Below are 18,562 nucleotides of genomic sequence, written 5' to 3'. Positions count from 1 at the left end.
AAAAAAAAAAAAAAAAAAAAAGAAAAAAATTTTTTTTTAAAGAATAAACCTTTTGGAATTGAATGTAAACCCAAACGTTTTTCAGGCTTTTAGCTCATGCTATGCCCTACATTGTGTTGGTCTATCACATTAAATCCCAATAACACTGTCTGAGATTGCATTGTGCCAAAAATAAGTAAAGGTACAGAGGATTAACACTTTTGCAAGTCATAAGTTGTGTTAAGTTATTCCTGTTCTTTGTGTGAGGAATTTACTCACTATTTGACGTTTTAACACTTTAGGATCAGCAAACCAGATTTATGGCAAGTAAACACAAATATCATCTATATTAAGCAGGAACTGAAAATGAATAAAATCACAGCAAGCATACATTCATACAAACATTTTATTACATGCGAGTTATATCACAGTACAAAGCACACAACAGAGCAGCTGCATTATTTACAGGAAAGCCAAATGTCAGGTCTATTTCAGGCATTGTACTATTCTGACAGGCTTACACTCCTTATGTACAACAGATGACCTCTGGTGTTCTTATTTCTCTGTGGTAATGACATTTTAAATCCAAATATAGCAAATCCTGAAAAGTGGACTCAAGTTTAATTATAACCTGTTGAAAGGCTACAATGTGTAACACCTGCAACTTTGTCCCCCATTAGATTCGTACTGATTTAAGATCTCTATTAACTTGTCAGTTGCTACTGACTGACTGAAGTAACGTCCGCTGATGCTGCTGTTGTGGAGAGAAGTCAAAGGGTCTGCGGTTCTCAGCGAAGCCATAAAGTTTGCGTAGAGCCACACGTGCCGCTTCCTCCTCAGCTCCGACAAGCGTCTCACCTGGACCTTGACCCAGGAGTTTTGTGCCACTAGATGAATCAGAAAATAAGCAAAACAGGAACATGATGCATACGCAAATTATTTCTACGAATCTCACATTCGAATGACAATATGTAGCAAAAGCAGCATGCACGATTGCACATGTACCTGTACAAGCCGACAAAGTAGAGCGGGAGAACAGTACTGGCTCCCGCAGACCTGATGAGACGAGGTTCTGGCAGAGGAATATTTCTCTTTGTAAGTTCCTCCACCAGCAGTCCCATTGGATTCACCACAGTCCACATATCAAACAGGTCCTTTCCTATCAGCTGAGTCAATAGGAAATCCTGTGAGGTAGCAGAGAAGTTGGGGATGAGGATCATTTACTGTAAAAACAACCTTAAAACAATTAAATTAATTTAAAAAGAAACAAGCACCAACAAGTTCCTTACTCTGAGAAAGAATGCAGCTCGCTCTGCCCCACTGCTTTCCTCCAGAGCTCCGATCACCGCCATGAAAGTGGAGTTCAGCACCTCGTCCGGAACAGGGAATTCTGCACTCATTGTAAGATCCTCTATGCCAAGATTTCTTGCAACATAAGTCACAACTGACAGACTGCTAAGGTGCCCCACAATGCACTCAACTCCCTCATGTGGCAGACTAGGAAAGCTTGCCCTGCACCAGTCGGTCAGGATGCTTTTAGTCAGGCCTTCTCCCTTTTTGCTCAGCTGAAGATTGTCTTTCAGAACCAAGGCCGTGGTCTCAGAGTCAACGTCTAGCTGTTTTCTCCTCTCCTGCTCCGCCTGCACGTAACACGGATTGACGAAGGCTGTTTTAAGTAACTCCAGAGAGAAGTTTTCATGGAGACGGGAACTGAAAGCCTGAACCTCCGAATGGTAATCCCAATTAGGCTGTTGCCACCTTAAGGAGATGAGGAAGAGAAGACAGTGTTTTCCATAAATATTACAATGCCATTCGAAAATGTTGGCAAAATGAGCAACTAGACCTGCTGAAGAGCTGAAAATATAAAATATAATGAACTTTTTTTGCCCTCATTAAGGTTGTGTGAGCAACAAATTGTTTCTGCAATCTAAAGCTAAAAAAGTAGATACTTCCTCTACTTCATCATTCTTTTTTATACTAATAAAAAACAATGCCACATTAGGCTCCTAAACGAGTGGCCTTGAGATGCTCTTTAGCATTAGCTAAATGTCAGTTACCGTGGCTTCGGTGGCGGAGGTCCTTCGAGCTGTAACTTCTTCGCCATAATATATGTGTAAGCTCTCATCCATCGTTTCTTCTCCCTAACCTGTGTCAGTGAAGGGCTTCTGGAAACCAGCTGACACTGCAACCTAAATGTTAGCACGCCACGGTTTAACATGCCCGCCGCCATGTTTCCTCCTACCAGTGGCGTGTGTTACACTGATAAGTGTCCGACGCGAACAGAACTCTCTGTCGGGGAGTAACCATGGAAACCAACGTAAACCATAATTAACGTTGACAAACAAAGCGGATTGCCAGATAGTTATCCAGTTTGACCATTGACAGCCCCGTGTTTCACTACATTTCCGCAACTAATACTTTTTTTAAAATTTCGTCTGCGGATTTATTTAAATATATTTTGCGGGAATTACACGAATGTGAAGAGGATGGACGATAAGGTGACCACAGAAAACGCAACGGAAAGAGCAAACACCGACGATATTTCTGGCAGAAACGGATCAGGTGGGATTATAAAAAATACATTTGAAGAAAAAAATAAAAATGCACACCAGTGGGAGACCTCAGTGCAAGAGGAAAAACAATCAGAGCCAAGGATGACCAAGAAGTTCCTCAAAGACCTCTGCAAGAAGAACAAACTGTACTCCACACCTTGCTTGAATGACACTCTGTACCTGCATTTTAAGGGTTTCTCCAAGATTGAGAACCTGGAAGAATACACAGGGCTCAAATGTCTCTGGCTGGAAAGCAATGGTCTCCAGAGGATTGAGAACCTGGATGCTCAGACTGACCTTCGCTGCTTGTTCCTGCACCAGAACCTCATTTGCAAGCTGGAAAACCTGGAACCCATGAAGAAACTCTGCACCCTGAATGTCTCCAACAACTACATCCACATGATAGAGAACATCTCCTGCCTTCCTGAACTCAGCACTCTACAAATATCCCATAACAAACTGGAGAGTGCGAAGGACGTAGAGCATCTGAGTGAGTGTATGGCCATCAACGTGTTGGACCTGTCTCACAATCTGTTACACGACCCTGAGATTGTCTCTGTGTTGGAGGCAATGCCAGAACTGAGAGTGCTGAACCTGATGGGAAATGAGGTGGTGAGGAAAATCCCAAACTACAGGAAGACCATGATTATCCATCTTAAGCAGCTCACCTTCCTCGATGACCGGCCCGTGTTCCCCAAAGACAGGGCATGTGCAGAGGCGTGGGCCAAGGACGGGCTGGAGGGGGAGTGGAAGGAGAGAGCGGCATGGGTGTCACGGGAGAGAAGGAAAATCCAGGACAGCTTGGATGAATTGGCGAAAATTCGTGAGAAAGCCCTGGAGAAAAAACGCCTGCGGGAGTTGCAAGCGGAAGGTGAGCATTGTTTAGCTTTTATTTGAACAGATATTTAAAAATTAAATGTTTTAACTGTATAATTACTTTTCTTTTAGGGAAAATTGAGACAGCTCCTACTTCAGTCATAGCTAGTGAAGAAAACATGGAGACTTTGTCTTTCTCTGAAGGAGAGGATGTCCAGATCTTTACGGAGGGCAGCCAGGAAGAATTGAAGGTTGACAAAAGTGAGGCAAACGACAGAGATCTCAACGCAGAAGAGCTGGAGGAGGACAAGTTTGATAAAGAAAATGATGATCAATTTCAAATCGGGCACGAAACAGAAGAGAATGTCTGGGCGGACTCTGTACAAGATGGACAGATGCTGCAGATAAATGTGGGAGAAGAAAATCACAAGTTAACAAAGGATAAAGAGAATAGGTTGTCTGAAAACACACAGCCTACGCAGGTTTCTCCTGATCTTTCAGAAGAAGATGAGCTTGTACCGTTACATGGTCCTGGACCATTAGTTACAGAGCTGGAGGACGAAGAGCAGCTGGAAACCATCCACCTTCCCATAAGCCAGTCACTGCGTATTGACGAGCTGCCCGACTTGGAAGATGTGGATACAGAAGACTTCCCCGGAATATCCCATCAGCAGGACTCCAAACCAAAAATAGAAGTCATATCAGGAGATGGCGATGAAGAGACACCGACTGAGAATCAGGGCGGTGGCATCTTCGGTCTCAGCCATGACGGAACATCCTCGTTGTCTCTAGGTGGCTGCAACAAATCAATTGGGCTCCCTAACGATTCATCACTGCTCTATCCAGAGGATGATGATGTTCTTACTCACTATCCAGGATCCAATCAACCTTCCTCAGAGAAACAATGCTTGATTGAGTAAGTGAACTGATACCTTTAGATGTAAACATGTTTTTTTTTTTTTACAAAATTGGCCTTCTGCTATATTTGAAATTACAAAACTTTTATCCGACCGTCAAACGTGGCCTTTAGGATGTAACTGGAAATGACTCTCACATAAAGAGTTGAAATTCAGCTTGTTTGATACGTTTCAGCACATTTGATGAAAGAAATCCAATTTTTAACTGATTCGACTTCTTGCAGGTACCCCTTTTTCAAGACTTACAAAAGCAAAAGTTCATGTGGACTTTTTTGTGTAACAGCAAATTTACAATGTATTTTTTTTTTCCAGTTCTGACATCAATAAAAACAAGAAAATGCTTTGCATGTATTACTTTAATTATTTTACATTACATTTCCTAGGTGATGTCACATATTACTCCCCCTGCAATAAATATTTCACATGTTACCACATAGCAAATGTCTCCACGTTGTAGGTCAAGACCAATGCCGTACTGCTTCAGTAAGTCCTCCCACAGCTTTAGGTGCCATGAACAAATATTTACAAATCATTTATGACTGGGCAGGAAAGTTTGGAATAAAAGCAAAACAAGAACAAACAAAAAAACATGGACAGGATGAAATAAGAGTAGAAAAATAAAACTGTACATGTGTTAAATAAACAAAACCCAGAATATCATTCCTGTGCAGGTTATGTCTCATAAATCCCAAAACATTTTAACACACGGACAAGATGCAGCGAGTAGTTAATATCCAATATATTGAATACAGACCAGCTCTAACGCCGCATCCACACCCAGGTGTTAACGAGCCAGAAAGCAACACTGATCGAGTACATAATCATTTCTCGCTTTGCTCTCTCCTTGTTCTCGTCTTCCAAGTGTTTGAGTCTCTTGTTCAACTTGATGAGCTGTTGAGACACATTAAAAAAAAAAAAAAAAAGCTAATCGTTTTCTACTGTTTCTAAAGAATTCAGTCACCTGGAATAAAATATTTGTTAAAGCTAACCTGGCGTCGAAGTGTAGTCGCATCGACGGCCGTCATGTCATCAGCAGGCCCTTCCAGGGCACTTTCATTTGTCGACAATGCAAACCTTAAAGGCAGACAAAAAAATCCTTTCAGATTTTTTTTTTTTTTTTAAAACCAAACCAGCCACGGCTCCTAGTAGTAACGTTTTAGACTATATATTTCAGGTAAACATAATGCCGTGGCTGGGAATTACTGGACCTCATTTTAAAACACAACGAGTAGTAGAGCCAAGAAAGGTTAAGGACAGGGAAAGAGAAGGAAAATATGAAGTGCCAGGTGAAGTTACCTGGAATCAGGCAAGGGGTTGGAGCTCAAACCTGACCCCCCTCGCAGAGACGGTTTGCTAAAGATGTGGGGAAACACAGAGAAGGGAGAAGGGAAAAAGAGATCTAGAAAAACACAGTGTTGCACATACCACACATGCCACTAGAGCCCACAGACTGAGCTTGCTAGGCATTCTACGATGTCATAGTTAACACGAGAACTCCTAATATGTTACTGGAGGAGAGATCACATGTGGGAAGCATTTTAAGAAGCCTCTCCCATACCGCACACAAGGCAGAGTCGGAGGCGGGGCTGAAGATGAAGTGTTTGTGTTTTTCACCTCAAGTGAACCTAGGCTAGACTAGGGATGAGGGAACCGAGAGGAACGCGAGAGCTAAAAAGTTAGTAAAAATAAAAAAAAAATAAAATAAAAAAAAAGGTACTTTTTCTAAAGTATGCAAAGTTACTTCTATTTTGCCACAGACCTTTGGTATGTGGCAAGTTCTGAATTTAAATTGAACATTGAGAACTACACTTTCTATACTTGACGCTCTTCAGATTAATGGAGCTGATTTCTCAAAAGTGACTGTTCACCTTCCTTCAAAGGTAAATATGAAGTCTGATTTCAAAAAACAAGTCTGATGACTGACTCAGCGTTCACTGCCAGGAAACCTGACGACTGCTCTTTTAATCACATGTATTGTTTGACTTTAATACTTGCAGAAGAACTGGCTTTATTACAAGCCTCAAGCTGTAAGCTTAAGTCATCAGCCATGTCTTCTTTTATTGTTTTTAGAAACTACTCAATATTCTTATCACCATTATCTGTATCCCAGGACATATTTTTATTATTATAAATCGCCAGTCCGTCAACCGTGCAAAAGAGCATAAAATCAGCATCGGCAAAAATTGGAATAAGCTGCTGGGAAAACATTTAAAGAAGTTTGCATTTGACTCGCTGCCAATAATTTTTACAAAACAAATGACCGGTTAGTTGGGAGGTCACCTGCGTGGGTTCTCATCCAAGACCTCCAGGACCTGCTGATAGGCCCGACGTGTAGTGGACTGGATGAAAGACAGAACACCGCTAGCGCTGTACACGTTGTGCTCTTCAGCCATGTTGAGGGAAGGGCGTGACTGGTTAGTGGTCGGGGGGTGCGAAGTTGTACTGCTCAGTGCCCACCATTACAAGGAGCACATTTGACAGGAAAGAAGGGAAAAGGGTAGAAGAAGAGGAAGGAAAGGGAGAGAAATAAGGAAAAAGTACAACCCCCCACTGTCTGTATAAAAACTTAAGGCAGATCAATGTAAAGAAAAGAAGCAGCGACGGAGACCTGTCAGCCATTTTAGCAAAAGCGCTCGAAACGAACAGAAACAGGCTAATCCCTCTCTCGTGACGTGAAAGCAACTTGATGAACTTCATGCCACATGATGCTGTGCTGCAGAAAAGAATCTGGAGGAGAAAACGTCTTCCCTTCACAGGCTTTTACTCTTCGCCACAACCTAACCGTCTAATCAAAGTACACATAATAAAACCAAAGCTTTTAACTCATTGATGTATACAATAATAATAATAATAATGAAAACTGACAAGACAGGCCGCTTTCATTATTTGTCAGCAAGCAGCAGACGTTCTGGCAGACGAGATGCAGCCACGGGCGATCAGATGGAAGATGAGAGTGGACCAAATAAAAAGTAAGAGCTAGAAGAACGACACGGCTTCCTGCTACATGCAAACCTCAGCAGAGCTAAGACGGAGCTTAGATAATGATGGCATCTGTGACGAAATACTTACGCAGATTCATTATGAGTTAGTTGGCGGACGGCTGCATTCTCACTGGCAGAACGCTCCCGCCTTAAACGTCCCTGGGGGTGCACCTATGAGAAGAAAAATGAAGACAGCTGATTTATGCTTTGAAGCAATGATGTTGCGTCACCAAGTAGAATCGCGAGCCCTTTGTACTTATAAGATGTGCAACTTATAAGCTTATGCCGTACCACCTCCTCAGTGTCTGGAGCTGTCTGATGCTCCTCTTCCAAGAAGTCCAGGGGTCGATCACTGAGGGTCAGGACTCTGGGAGGAGTTTTCAGCGCCAGAGTTTCAAGGGGTGTTGACTGGATGAGGTCTAAGTCTCTGGGTCTGGGGAAGTGGGCGTCTGCATCTGCATCTCCTGACAAATCACAAGGTGAAACTAAACAATCAGCACTAACCCAAAACATGCAAGCCATTGTGTTCTGCATTAGAAACTGACATGCCAATATCTCTGTTTCATTTTCAGTTTTTAGCAGCTGACATGATATGACGTGGAAAACAAAATAGCCCCAAAGCATAGGGTAGGAAAATGCCTGGACTTTCAACTGTTGGCTCTGTGTTGTTTGTAAGTAGTTGTAACAAGGATAAGGGTATCATTGGATGGCAGTATTATTGTTAAATATCAACTGTAATAAAAACACATTCTCCTCTCCTTCGTAACTGACATTGCAAGCTTTCCAACTATCTCTGTGACCTTTATTCTTTTGGGAACTATTATCTGTGATAGGCGTGGACGCCGGATAAAAATGACACTCCATCAAAAAGCAGAATCTAAGCATAAATTTCTGACACTATGATAAATGTTGCCTTCCAAATAGAGTTCTGTGATATTATTATTGCACAAATTATATTGCAAATTAAGATATATTTTTGATATAATGTGCAGCACAAGTTGAAAGGTGCAGATTGTTAGACATAGCAACATCTTTTTACACATTTTCCCATCTCTAAATTCCAAGTTTCAAATCATGTTTGCCAATTTTTACACACAACATTTGAGTAGGTAAAATCTGCTCTTAAAAATGGTAATACAGTGGCTGGATGTATTACCTGTGTGTTGCACAAATCATTTAAATAATAGTAAAAAACTATTTTATGGCTTTTTTGTGTATGGAAAAACTTAAAAGAAGACATACTTAAAAATCTTTAACACTTGTCCAAACTACGACTGCATTTAGTTTATTATGTATTTCAAAGAAAGTTAAACACTGCAGATTCAATGCTTTACTTCCAACTAAGCAAGTCAAATTTTAAGAACCACATATCCATTTTCAAACTCTGACTTAAAGTTTTCAAGAAATCAAAACAAAATAAACTGTCAACCAGTGTTTGTTTGTTTGTTTTCTTTTCAAATGATTTTACGTTTATCTGTAGGTTCTCATTCAGAAATCCACACTAAAATACTGATACTAAAATGTTAAACTCAAATAATAATGCGGGGAGGCGAAAATAAAAGACACCAACCTGCAATCACGATCCTGTCTGGCACTTGCATTATGACGCTGGGGGGCACTTCCTGTAAACCATCGCCGGGCTCTTCGTGTGAATGAGGAGCCACTTTGAGCTTCTGCGGGATGCGCATCTTCTGGCTGATCCCCTCGGTGTACTCCAGCTCATACTGAATGCGGTTTATCTCCGCCATCTCCACAGTCGGGGATGGAAATGCTGCTCCGCTCATTTGACTCTGTGGAATCAAAACAGGAGGAGCTGTGACTTCCAAAAAGTGGTTTTAGCAGTACTTTCATTTCCCAGCTGCTGTTGTACGTTGACACAGATTGTTGACGTGGTTTGTTTATTTTTAAACAGTCCAATGTTGCTCAGTCTCGTGGTACTATCACATGATAAAAGCAGAAAAAACAAACACCCAAACCGCTTCGACTGTTGCAAGAAATTTATGCTGCCTAGCATTAAGCTAGCACTGACTTATCAATACCGGAAAATAACAAACATATTTTACCAGTAGCAAACTAACGTCCACATTATTTATAAAGTACGTGCATCTGTCTTAATCAGTAATATGGCCAGAAAGATGATGGAGAGTAAGAAAACAACTTAGCCTCCTCGCCATTTCGAGCTAACACTTTAGCGCGGTTACTTACCATTCTAAATGTTGGCTAACGCAGCGACCTCTCTAAAAACGTATTTATTAAATAAAACCAGGAAGGGACTTCTGTTGGTGTTCCAACGTATTAAGTTAGGAACAAAAATTCCAAATAGTACAGCTGTCTAACATCTCTTTGTATTCATATGAGAGAGGAGGTTCCTCTCGCTCCTTGCCCTGTTTCTACTTTAAACAGGAAATGTTTCTTGTTATTCTTGATTTTTTTCTTGCGGATAACATCCAACGTAAAGATACATTATCGCCATCTACTGTATTGGAGGGTATAGTTTAGCGTAAGTTATATATTCATTTAATCCATTTTCCTTTGAAAATAATAAGGAAATGCTTTATTGGTCTTTTTATGTCTAGACTAATAATGTCGTCACGTCATGTTTATTTAATTCTTGTTTTTAGCTTTTCACATTGAATTATTGTATGCTCTATGTTTCCAGTAGAACATACTGGAAACAGCATGTTGATGCCACACTCACATTTACCTGTTGGATGTTTACCCATCAAATGGAAAGTTTTATTTAACCCTGTTTGTCTTAATCACAACCTTGTTATAGCTGCTTTTACTCTAAATTGCATTCTCCTTACTGTCTGTTGTATGTGATGACATTTAGTCCATTCCTCCAAAACTCTGCTGCCAAAATGGCTTCTGAATAATGCATTTTATTTCAGATTTACCAAAATGCCATTTATATAATTCTATCTTATTTCTGAGACTGCTTGGTTAGAAGATCTGCCACACCATTCCCCTCCATATCAGGCACCCAGATAAACCAAGCTACTTGAGACTGTGTAAGTCTAAATATAATTTCATAAATTTAATTCTCCAACTCTGGATGGCTTTCAGATGACACTGTTAATTAAAAGGTCAAGTGAACCTCTGAAAAGTGTGCAGGTAGATATAAAGGTTGAAAATTCAGTTTATCTAAAAAAAACAAAACACACACACGTACACACACACCACACACACACAAGAAATTAAGTTCAACGTCGAATAAGCACAACCTTCTGTAATAGACTGTAAAAAAAAAAGAAAAAGAAAAGATAAGAAAATAGACTGCGACATCAAAGCAGGCACATTCAGCGTCCTACACCTCCCCCTCGCCCCCCACTTTGGCCCCCACCATCCCGGGTGTTTGTGGGTGGTGCATTTAACACGGAGGCTCCCAAAGGCTCAGATAGCCTCCCCTTCACCTAATCAGTAGCATGAACCGGGAATCAAATCAAAAACATCACTCCATGTTAACCAAAAAATCTCTGAGCTTGAACGTGGACTTCCATAATTTTGTCAGAATGTTTTGGATTTAACGGGCTTTTTTTTTTATTTTTTTATTTTTAGTCTGCACAGCTGAATCTTCAACAACGTGTCTGTAAGCAGCTGGAACCATGTTTCCAAAGATTTTCTATATATGTGTGAAATTATTCAGCGCTATGCACATCGCATCATCTGCAGACCTGCAGCTTGGCATGTAAGTAAGATGTTAGTTTCCGTCGCTAATTGGTGACTTCCCAGGTCAGTGAGAAAATGATACTTTAACATGCGATATATACGAATGAATGGAATCAGGAGACACGCTGAATTTTGATAGACAAATAAATGACTCCTTATTTTTTTTTGAAAATAACTTTTGTTTGTGTCCTTTATGTGTGGTCTGCCCACTAGGGGTCTCCATTTCAGGTCCCACGGAAGATAGGATGTGTACTGTACACACAACAGCAGTTTTACATCGTCCACTTCCAGTGGAATGCTACGTTTTGTTTGTTTATCCATATGGCACTCTACCACTGAGTTCCAATTTCAAATAACCTGCGAGATATTTAAGGAGGATTCTTTTCATTAGGGGACAACCACAGTACTTCCTCTAATTAACTTCAAGCTTTATTGAAGCCAGATGCCTCGTGGAGGCAGGCAGTTGTAAGGTACCCGAAATTACAACACAAATGAATTCAAGCTAACTAAACACAGTTGTCTGGAGTTTATGTTTGTACATTGATTTATGCAGGCATGAACTGTGTCTGTCTGTCTGAGGGATCTCACCACCATCACAATTAAGTCATCCATGTACAATGACCAACCAGTATTGCTGTAGTGTTGCTACGTCACTCTTTTCTCTACCTTCCCCATGCAAAGGCCAAATGTTTGCGCCACCCAGGAGGTGTCCATGTTGGGGGTCCGCCAGCCCTGTGTTCAGGCGTTTACCCGCATGGTGCAGGTGTGGAAGCAGGGCTGCACAAGCCGCAGATGGTGTTTGGGATTTGAGAGAAGGTATGAAAAATCCAGTTTGTATCACATGTACTTTTAACACCATTCTCAAAGTTGTCCCCATCTTAAGCAAGTAGTCAGAGATAAATGGTCCATCATGGCCGAAAATGCCCAGAAAATCTTTTTATTTTTCTTTTCCTACATTTTGTCATGTTACCACATCAGTGTATTTTATTGAAATCTTTTAAAAATAGAACAAAAAAAGGAAACACGATGCATCTCTTTCAAGATTTTTTTTAAAAAAAGTTATATAATCTGAAAAGCATGGTGTGCATTGGTTTTTCGTCCCCTCTGATGTAAATATATGTCTTACCATTCACTGCATCTATAGCAGCTAGCTTCAGGATAATGTTGATTTTGCACATCTGTAAAGACAATTTATTGCTCATTGTTTTTCAGATTTATGAGATGAAGAGCATCTTTGAACTACAGTTTGACATTTTTGCAACAGATTTTCTACTGGATTTCAACTTGATGGTGGGCTATAGTGGCGATATGCGATTTTAGTTTTGTACCACGTAGGCCGTAGTGTTTTGTATCCAGGCGAAAACATTTGATTTGGGTCTCATCTTTCCAGAGTGCCTGATCCCTCATTTTCAGATGATTATCAAAAAAGAAAAAAAAAACAAACCATGCAACCATATATATTTTTTTGTACTGGTCTACTATGCCAAACAAAAATTCAAATAAAACAAAGTCAAGTCTGTGGAGGTAACATGACAAAATGTGAAAGGGTTGAAGTCTCTTTCACTTGATCTTATGTATTTTGTATAACAATGACTATTAATGCTTTGTGCTTATAAAATACTACAGTGCAGCCTCTAAAAATATGTACATGTAACAGAATGTCTTCTCCTTAGGACTGCGTACTACACAGCATACAGGCAAACGTACAGCATGGATTTTCACACAGTCTATAAATGTTGTCCCGGTTGGGCTCAGAAAGATAATGAGATGGGCTGTCTACATAGTGAGTAAATAAGCATCTCATTATAAATTGACATATATTCATTAGAAAATTGTCGGTTTTCTGCAAAGAAGTGCTTCACTTGTTTCCAGTTAACAGAACCAAATATATCAGCAACATGATGGTGTGTGATGTTGAATTATCCACAGGGGTGTGCAGTGCTCATGCCTGTCTTAATGGTGGGAGATGTGCAGAGACTGGGGAGCGTATTTGTCACTGTCCATTAGGCTTCAAAGGTCCCCGGTGCCAGTATGGTAAGGTTTTCATTTCCACTTACGAGAATACTTACCAACTAAAAATATGCTGTTATTTTCAATACCTTTCGTACTTTATGAAATGTTTATAGTTACCTTTAGGTTTAGCGTCACTGAACTTAGTTAAATTTGCAGAAAACAAGACATCCATTAACTGTTATTAGCGTTTCTCAAATTTCATGCTTTACCTTTTTTAAATCTCTAATCTTAGATGAAGCTGTAATTGGATAATGCCGCAGTATGGAGTTGCTATTAAAGGTAGAAAAAAGTTTTTTTTTTTTTTTTTAAAGGGACTAATTGGTTTTAATTGGCTAAATCAGGAATTTGTGGTGTCTTTGGCCAAAGAGTTTAATAAAGTTACGTTTTTAAATCAGTTAAATCCAGCCAGTAAATGTAAAAGGATAATGCAACACGTCTGTCGCGTTGCATCAACAAACTTCAACATCTTTTGTGACTTTGTCTGCAAAAGCACAGAGTACTTCTAACTTTTGAATTGAAAGAAAAATAAGTCACATTTTCGTTTTACAAATTAAAACCTAAAATGTTTGACATATTTGCATCTGTCTCCAGTGAAACATGGTGGTATTAGCATTATACTGTAATCATGTGTTGATGAAGTATATACAGCCTTAAACAACAAAATGTAAAGGGATCGTACATGAACTATGTTGTGTAATGTTTGGTTGCTGATTGGTTCTCAGTGTATGCTCTTGCTGACCTGGTTGTCTGTATGTCCCCTGCGTGTCCAAACTTAACAGGGTGAGAGTTGTTAAAGTTTTAGAAAGCTGTTGTAGAAACAGAATGCGGTGGAGATGATATTTGGTCACTACTCTCACGTGCTTGGAAACCAATGAACACGCACACGTACATTGCAGAAGTTATTCCATCTGATTCCTCAACCTTCCCAGAAGGGAATGTCCTGTCATTGCACTGCCAGGGATTTTAAACAGATCTCTACTTGATTCATTTCACAAGGATATTTGTTAAAGACAAAGCTCCTCGCTTTTGTTTTTACATGAGCTCTTTGGTTGTCACTCTACAAGGTGGCAGTTCACAATCTGAAGTGACCATTGTTTTTCATCCTTCTTTCCTTTGCATTTTGTGCTGTAATCCACCGTGGTCTTGGTCTTCTCACTTTGTAAAACACTTTACCTTCTCCCATTTCCCCTGACAGATTTATCCACTAACTTCTGCTATCCACTAACTTCTGCTAGACTCATTATGTGAACTCAAGCCAAGTGCCTGCATCCAGTCAGGTTCCATTACTGAACCCTCCCCCCCCTATAAAACAGTAGCAAATGCAAACTGAACACCTGAAAAATGTGTCAGTAATTCTATTTCTTTTTGGCAACCTTTTCTAATTTTCTGGTGTACTGTAGATATTAAATCTTCATATTTCTGGATAAAAGTGTTTATTAATCTGAAACACGTTGAACAAACCCGAAAAATACCCTGAGATTTTGAAAACTTCTTCACAAGTTATGAGAATATAAATGCTAGCGTTCTCTGTGTTTGATCTACACTTAGGAAATGTTCATGATTAAGTTGTGTGTGCGTGTGTCTGTGTGTGTGTCGGTGTGTGGAATGGGGGAGAGGACGGGGTTTTGGGGACCCGCAAGAGGACGCAAGCAGCACCCCTGCCCAGACTCATGTGCTCATGTGGCAGTCAGTATCTTGCCTCTCGCTCAAACTTCTCTGAACATCTGCAGTTTTCATGTGATACAAGTTAAGACGTACAAAAAAAAAAAAATTCCTGGCACCATTCACTGGATATAATTGTAATTCAGGCAGGACAAAATGTTTTTCATAAAACTCATAGAATTAATCTTAAGCCTTGAAAATATGTTATGCTTATGTTTGGCATGCTGGTATTTATTTTGGGTCTGTTCATGCAATTATAAACAAGATAGATGAAACTTACATTACAGTGAATCTGGGAGACTGTTTTTTTTTTGTTTTGTGAGCTTTAACATACCTCAGTGACAGATTTATCACTGCTTCGATTCAGTTATGATAGAGGAAAACAGATACAGTATTGACCTGGGAATATTGATCTATGTTGATTTATTTTGGACTTTTAAGATATTTTACTTAAAATAATTTTTAATGTAGTTTTTTCAGATTTACCCTGATTTATTTCTGTATTTTTATATTTGTTATTTAAAGGAAAATAAGGAAAAACTTGAGAAAACTATACATTCTACTCCAAACCCTGAAGCAGTTACTATAGACTTGAGCTTTTTGAAATTTTCAGAAGCAGCCATGATGCTTGTTTTTGAACTTTCAGCTTTGTGTTGAGTTTACTACCTTTACTTGTGATTGGCTGATTTGCTATTTGTGTTAAGAGGCAATTGATCAGGTATACCCAATAAACTTTCCTGTGACTGCATATTCAGTCATCTTTCCTTTGGCGTTGATAGATCAAAGCGCGGGAGCTGATCAGCACATTTGAAATTTCACCTCTCGATGTCAAAGCAGCAGAAGAACATGCCTAATAAATTGACATAACTCCTTGGAAAATGTCTGCCTACCTTTCTGTGTTTAATCTCCATCAAACAATCACCGTTACATAAGGATATCTTTACGTAGATGAGGTTCCTGGATGATCTGAACGTGGACTTTTCAAGTTAACAGACACAAGTCAGAGAGTTCATGTCAAAGAGAATAATACAACAGAATTTGGGACTTATAAGGATCTTGCTCTTTCCCTTCTTTTCAACACTTATTATCATTTGGTCTCTTGAACTATTGGTCTCTTTGGTGTTCCTGCCAAGTTGTGGTTGTACACCCTGCTGTGTGCTGTTGGGTCGCCTGACCAGCTGCTTTCAATCTCTCCAGTCTGGATTTAGCAGCTCTAACTCTGTGCTGAAACGTTGGAGCCGGCTCTGAAGAAGTTGCATTTGGCCTGCTTTTGAACGCCACTCTGTCTAACTCTGTTAGAGCAGACTTTTACTTGAAGTCAAACTGGTGCATGGGTCTGCATGAGATTAGGAGACCACGGGCACACAAGTGTTAAGACAGAAACCATACGATTCTCGCTAAAGATGTCTTGAGTGTTTTCAAAGTACTTTTGAGAATAGCAGTTCTGGACAGTAGACTGGATCCTGTTAGTCAAGATGGTTTTGATAACAGCAAGCAACATTGTCTGATAGGTTATTTTCTGCTGGTTTTGTATGATTTACTACGCGGAAGTGTGGGAAGTCTGACCTACAGTACAAGTGCCTTCACAGTTGCTGAATCTCTATGTTACTTGTGCTGTTTTACGCATGAATGGAAACCTGAGGACAGTTTGCTTTTTTTCTCTGTTTTTCCAAACCATGATTGATTGCATCCCTGTCTCAACCATGTCAAATTTTGAAGACAATCCAACTTTTGTTTGTTGTTTTATTGTCCACCGGGAGCATTGATGTTGCAGCCGGCGTTCCTCTCTGCAGCAGGTTCAGGTCCCAAGTCCTTTTTTCCCTCCTTTTGGTTTGCTTCACAGGGTCTTCTGTTTTCCCCATCAGAGCATGCTGGTGTAATTTTCTTTTCCAAAATGTTCTTTCTAAAGTAACAGTTTAAAGCTGATCATTTTCCTGTAAAACAGACTTCCAGTTTGTTTGGTAGGCTGTGCATTTTTTTATTTGTCCTTCTTACTATATCAGTAGATCTTATTAAATGATCACATGAGGCATCTTGTCAGTCAGATTATTGGCAAACAGCAGTGATAACTTGGTTTAGTGATTGGTGTTGTTGCAAACATTTTTCTAGTTGAGAAAAGAAAATCAGGTAACGATTTTTCCTGCCTTTTTAGATTTTCAGAGAGCAAAGAACTGAACGACATAAGTGCTGAAGACTTAACATGGACCTTCTAGGAGAGTAAAAAGATCCAATTATGTCTTTAATATTCACGAGGACAAGCTGGAAAAAACATTCCGATTGTTTCTCATAGTGGAAATGTGAGGGGGAAAAAAAAATCTTGGAAAAGGTTGAGAATACACATTCCCATTGCTTCCTCTCCATCTGGCATTGAAGAATGAGAACATGAAATAGCTTTTAGTATCTCCACACTGTGGTGCTGAGACCTACTGTTCTGTTATTGATCTGGGCTTGTATCTTTTAATGGTTTTACCACAAGGACACTGGACACATGACTGAGGCTCTACTGATTTATTCCACATCCATGCGCTTCAAATAGTTTCTGAGTAGGCGAAAGAATGTGGGTCCTTGGAGGAGCTGGAACCGGGGAGCCACTGCGCTGCAGAGGTCACCGATGTCAGCAGCACCTGATGAGATCTGCAGGAGTCAGGGAAATTCAAGAGTATCTAAAGCTGCTTGAACTTTATGTTACATGATGGGAAACTGTTATCACTCCCACCCGTAAAGCAACAGGAGGCCACTTTCATTTTATTGCAGTGCATTTTCATCCACAAGTATGACCTGAAAAGTACATTTAAAAAAATTACAGCACAGTTTTCATGTTTATTTTAAGCATGCAATTAAGACTACAACTGAATCATCCTCTTTTAGCAATGACCTTATTTTTTTCTTGTGGCACAATCTTGGAAGGTACAGCATATTCTCCTGTTAATGTTGATCAGCAACAAAAAGTCATTCAGCTTAGGATTCAATGGATCAGGTGTCGATTTATGATACCCCAACACTCAGGTTTACAAACTTTCTGGAGTTAACTGCAAAATCAAACTCTGAATGGTTTGTTTTCTGTGAAGCATTTCTGGATTCTACACTACTTTCTTTTCTTTTTTTTCTTGTAAATCATTTAGAAACAAATATAATAATCCAAATCAATGAGATGATCAGAGTTTTTTTTTCAAGTTAGTCTTTTCATTTATTGTACTACTTACTGGTCAACCCTGCTTATACAGTTAAGAAGTTGGACGATTTTAGCACAATGTGAGCAAGCACAGGACATGATCATTTAACCCTGAAGATTGTGTTCAGTCATCAGCTTGTAAAGGGTAGGATGGTCAACAGGAAGATGCAAAGCAGCAGCAAATAATGCTTCCCTGCTGTCAAAAAAGATAAAAAAAAAAGAACAGCAAATAACATGTTGCAATTTAATTCAAAGGTCCAGAAAGACAGCTAGTGTGCAATAATCCTTTGAACTTTGATGCATTGCAAAAAACTATCACCAAACGACTCAGATAAACCTGCTTGCCTTTAGAAACTAAGTGTGGGCGTGGCCTGAAAAACAAACATGGCGACCCATCCTTAGCTTCTGAGGTCTTGTAGAATTCAACACATTTTTATCAGTCATTGTTTTAAATGATTTGTTGTGGTAAATATTCCATACTATTGTACCATCAATATATACCACAATATGTTATTAATATAGATATAACATTTTGCAACATGCATGCCTTCAATTTATGAATATGCTGATACAGTTTAGTCTTAATCACAGTCATTTCCAAATTTCTATTTCCATTTGCAATATAAGACACACTTCCTAATTTTAATTAATGCAAACTTTTTCATATTCGGTGATATTTTTAGAATTATTGCAAAGATGTTTGACTCAACACGTGAATTCAAAGACGGTATGTCTAGGCAAAAAGCGGGATGTATTCTAACAGGTTTGCCCTGTTCATATAATATATTTTCATATAATATC

The 18,562-nt window shown here is 39.5% G+C and overlaps 4 protein-coding genes across 9 annotated transcripts in view; 2 read left to right on the top strand and 2 right to left on the bottom strand.

Moving 5' to 3' along the window:
- Positions 1 to 367: 367 nt before the first annotated feature.
- mrpl44 (mitochondrial ribosomal protein L44) lies at positions 368 to 2,298 on the bottom strand. Its single transcript, XM_007573608.2, has 4 exons — positions 2,037 to 2,298; positions 1,269 to 1,737; positions 985 to 1,163; positions 368 to 866 (listed from the first exon to the last, which is right to left on the bottom strand). Exons 1-4 carry the CDS (start codon positions 2,207 to 2,209, stop codon positions 692 to 694), a joined length of 996 nt encoding a protein of 331 aa, XP_007573670.1. The 5' UTR covers positions 2,210 to 2,298; the 3' UTR covers positions 368 to 691.
- Positions 2,299 to 2,447: 149 nt separating this feature from the next.
- dnaaf1 (dynein axonemal assembly factor 1) lies at positions 2,448 to 4,605 on the top strand. Its single transcript, XM_007573634.2, has 2 exons — positions 2,448 to 3,402; positions 3,480 to 4,605. Exons 1-2 carry the CDS (start codon positions 2,466 to 2,468, stop codon positions 4,265 to 4,267), a joined length of 1,725 nt encoding a protein of 574 aa, XP_007573696.1. The 5' UTR covers positions 2,448 to 2,465; the 3' UTR covers positions 4,268 to 4,605.
- Positions 4,604 to 9,638, bottom strand: mffa (mitochondrial fission factor a). Of its 6 annotated transcripts, none has more exons than XM_016661555.1 (8): positions 9,451 to 9,638; positions 8,816 to 9,035; positions 7,537 to 7,709; positions 7,334 to 7,416; positions 6,545 to 6,706; positions 5,561 to 5,617; positions 5,254 to 5,338; positions 4,604 to 5,155 (listed from the first exon to the last, which is right to left on the bottom strand). In XM_016661555.1, exons 1-8 carry the CDS (start codon positions 9,451 to 9,453, stop codon positions 5,024 to 5,026), a joined length of 915 nt encoding a protein of 304 aa, XP_016517041.1. In that variant the 5' UTR covers positions 9,454 to 9,638; the 3' UTR covers positions 4,604 to 5,023. The 6 variants fall into 6 exon arrangements, with proteins under 6 accessions (XP_016517041.1, XP_016517042.1, XP_016517043.1 ...); XM_016661556.1 differs by having other exon boundaries at positions 7,540 to 7,709; XM_016661557.1 differs by lacking the exon at positions 6,545 to 6,706.
- A 944-nt stretch (positions 9,639 to 10,582) lies between these two features.
- The window catches only part of egfem1 (EGF-like and EMI domain containing 1), a 43,090-nt gene continuing 35,110 nt past the window's right edge, over positions 10,583 to 18,562 (top strand). Inside the window, exons 1-4 of the mRNA XM_016661560.1 lie at positions 10,583 to 10,933; positions 11,596 to 11,730; positions 12,588 to 12,697; positions 12,844 to 12,948. Coding sequence (XP_016517046.1) covers positions 10,851 to 10,933; positions 11,596 to 11,730; positions 12,588 to 12,697; positions 12,844 to 12,948 — 433 coding nt within the window. The 5' untranslated portion in view covers positions 10,583 to 10,850. The remainder of the gene's footprint in view (positions 10,934 to 11,595; positions 11,731 to 12,587; positions 12,698 to 12,843; positions 12,949 to 18,562) is intronic.

Source organism: Poecilia formosa, unplaced genomic scaffold (assembly GCF_000485575.1).
Source record: "Poecilia formosa unplaced genomic scaffold, Poecilia_formosa-5.1.2 Scaffold335, whole genome shotgun sequence".
Classification (NCBI taxonomy): Eukaryota; Metazoa; Chordata; class Actinopteri; order Cyprinodontiformes; family Poeciliidae; genus Poecilia; species Poecilia formosa.
This window is presented reverse-complemented; position numbering and strand designations above follow the sequence as displayed.

What these genes read in the sequence shown, in the direction of transcription:
- mffa (XM_016661555.1), bottom strand. An exon ending in AGACAGGATCGTGATTGCAG is followed by an intron (nt 7,710 to 8,815) that starts GTTGGTGTCTTT and finishes GTGATTTGTCAG; the next exon opens with GAGATGCAGATGCAGACGCC. An exon ending in CGACTACACTTCGACGCCAG is followed by an intron (nt 5,156 to 5,253) that starts GTTAGCTTTAAC and finishes GTGTCTCAACAG; the next exon opens with CTCATCAAGTTGAACAAGAG.
- mrpl44 (XM_007573608.2), bottom strand. Translation starts at nt 2,209, where the DNA reads ATGGCGGCGGGCATGTTAAACCGTGGCGTGCTAACATTTAGGTTGCAG. An exon ending in CCTCCGCCACCGAAGCCACG is followed by an intron (nt 1,738 to 2,036) that starts GTAACTGACATT and finishes CATCTCCTTAAG; the next exon opens with GTGGCAACAGCCTAATTGGG. An exon ending in GAGCTGCATTCTTTCTCAGA is followed by an intron (nt 1,164 to 1,268) that starts GTAAGGAACTTG and finishes GCTACCTCACAG; the next exon opens with GATTTCCTATTGACTCAGCT.
- dnaaf1 (XM_007573634.2), top strand. Translation starts at nt 2,466, where the DNA reads ATGGACGATAAGGTGACCACAGAAAACGCAACGGAAAGAGCAAACACC. An exon ending in GCGGGAGTTGCAAGCGGAAG is followed by an intron (nt 3,403 to 3,479) that starts GTGAGCATTGTT and finishes CTTTTCTTTTAG; the next exon opens with GGAAAATTGAGACAGCTCCT.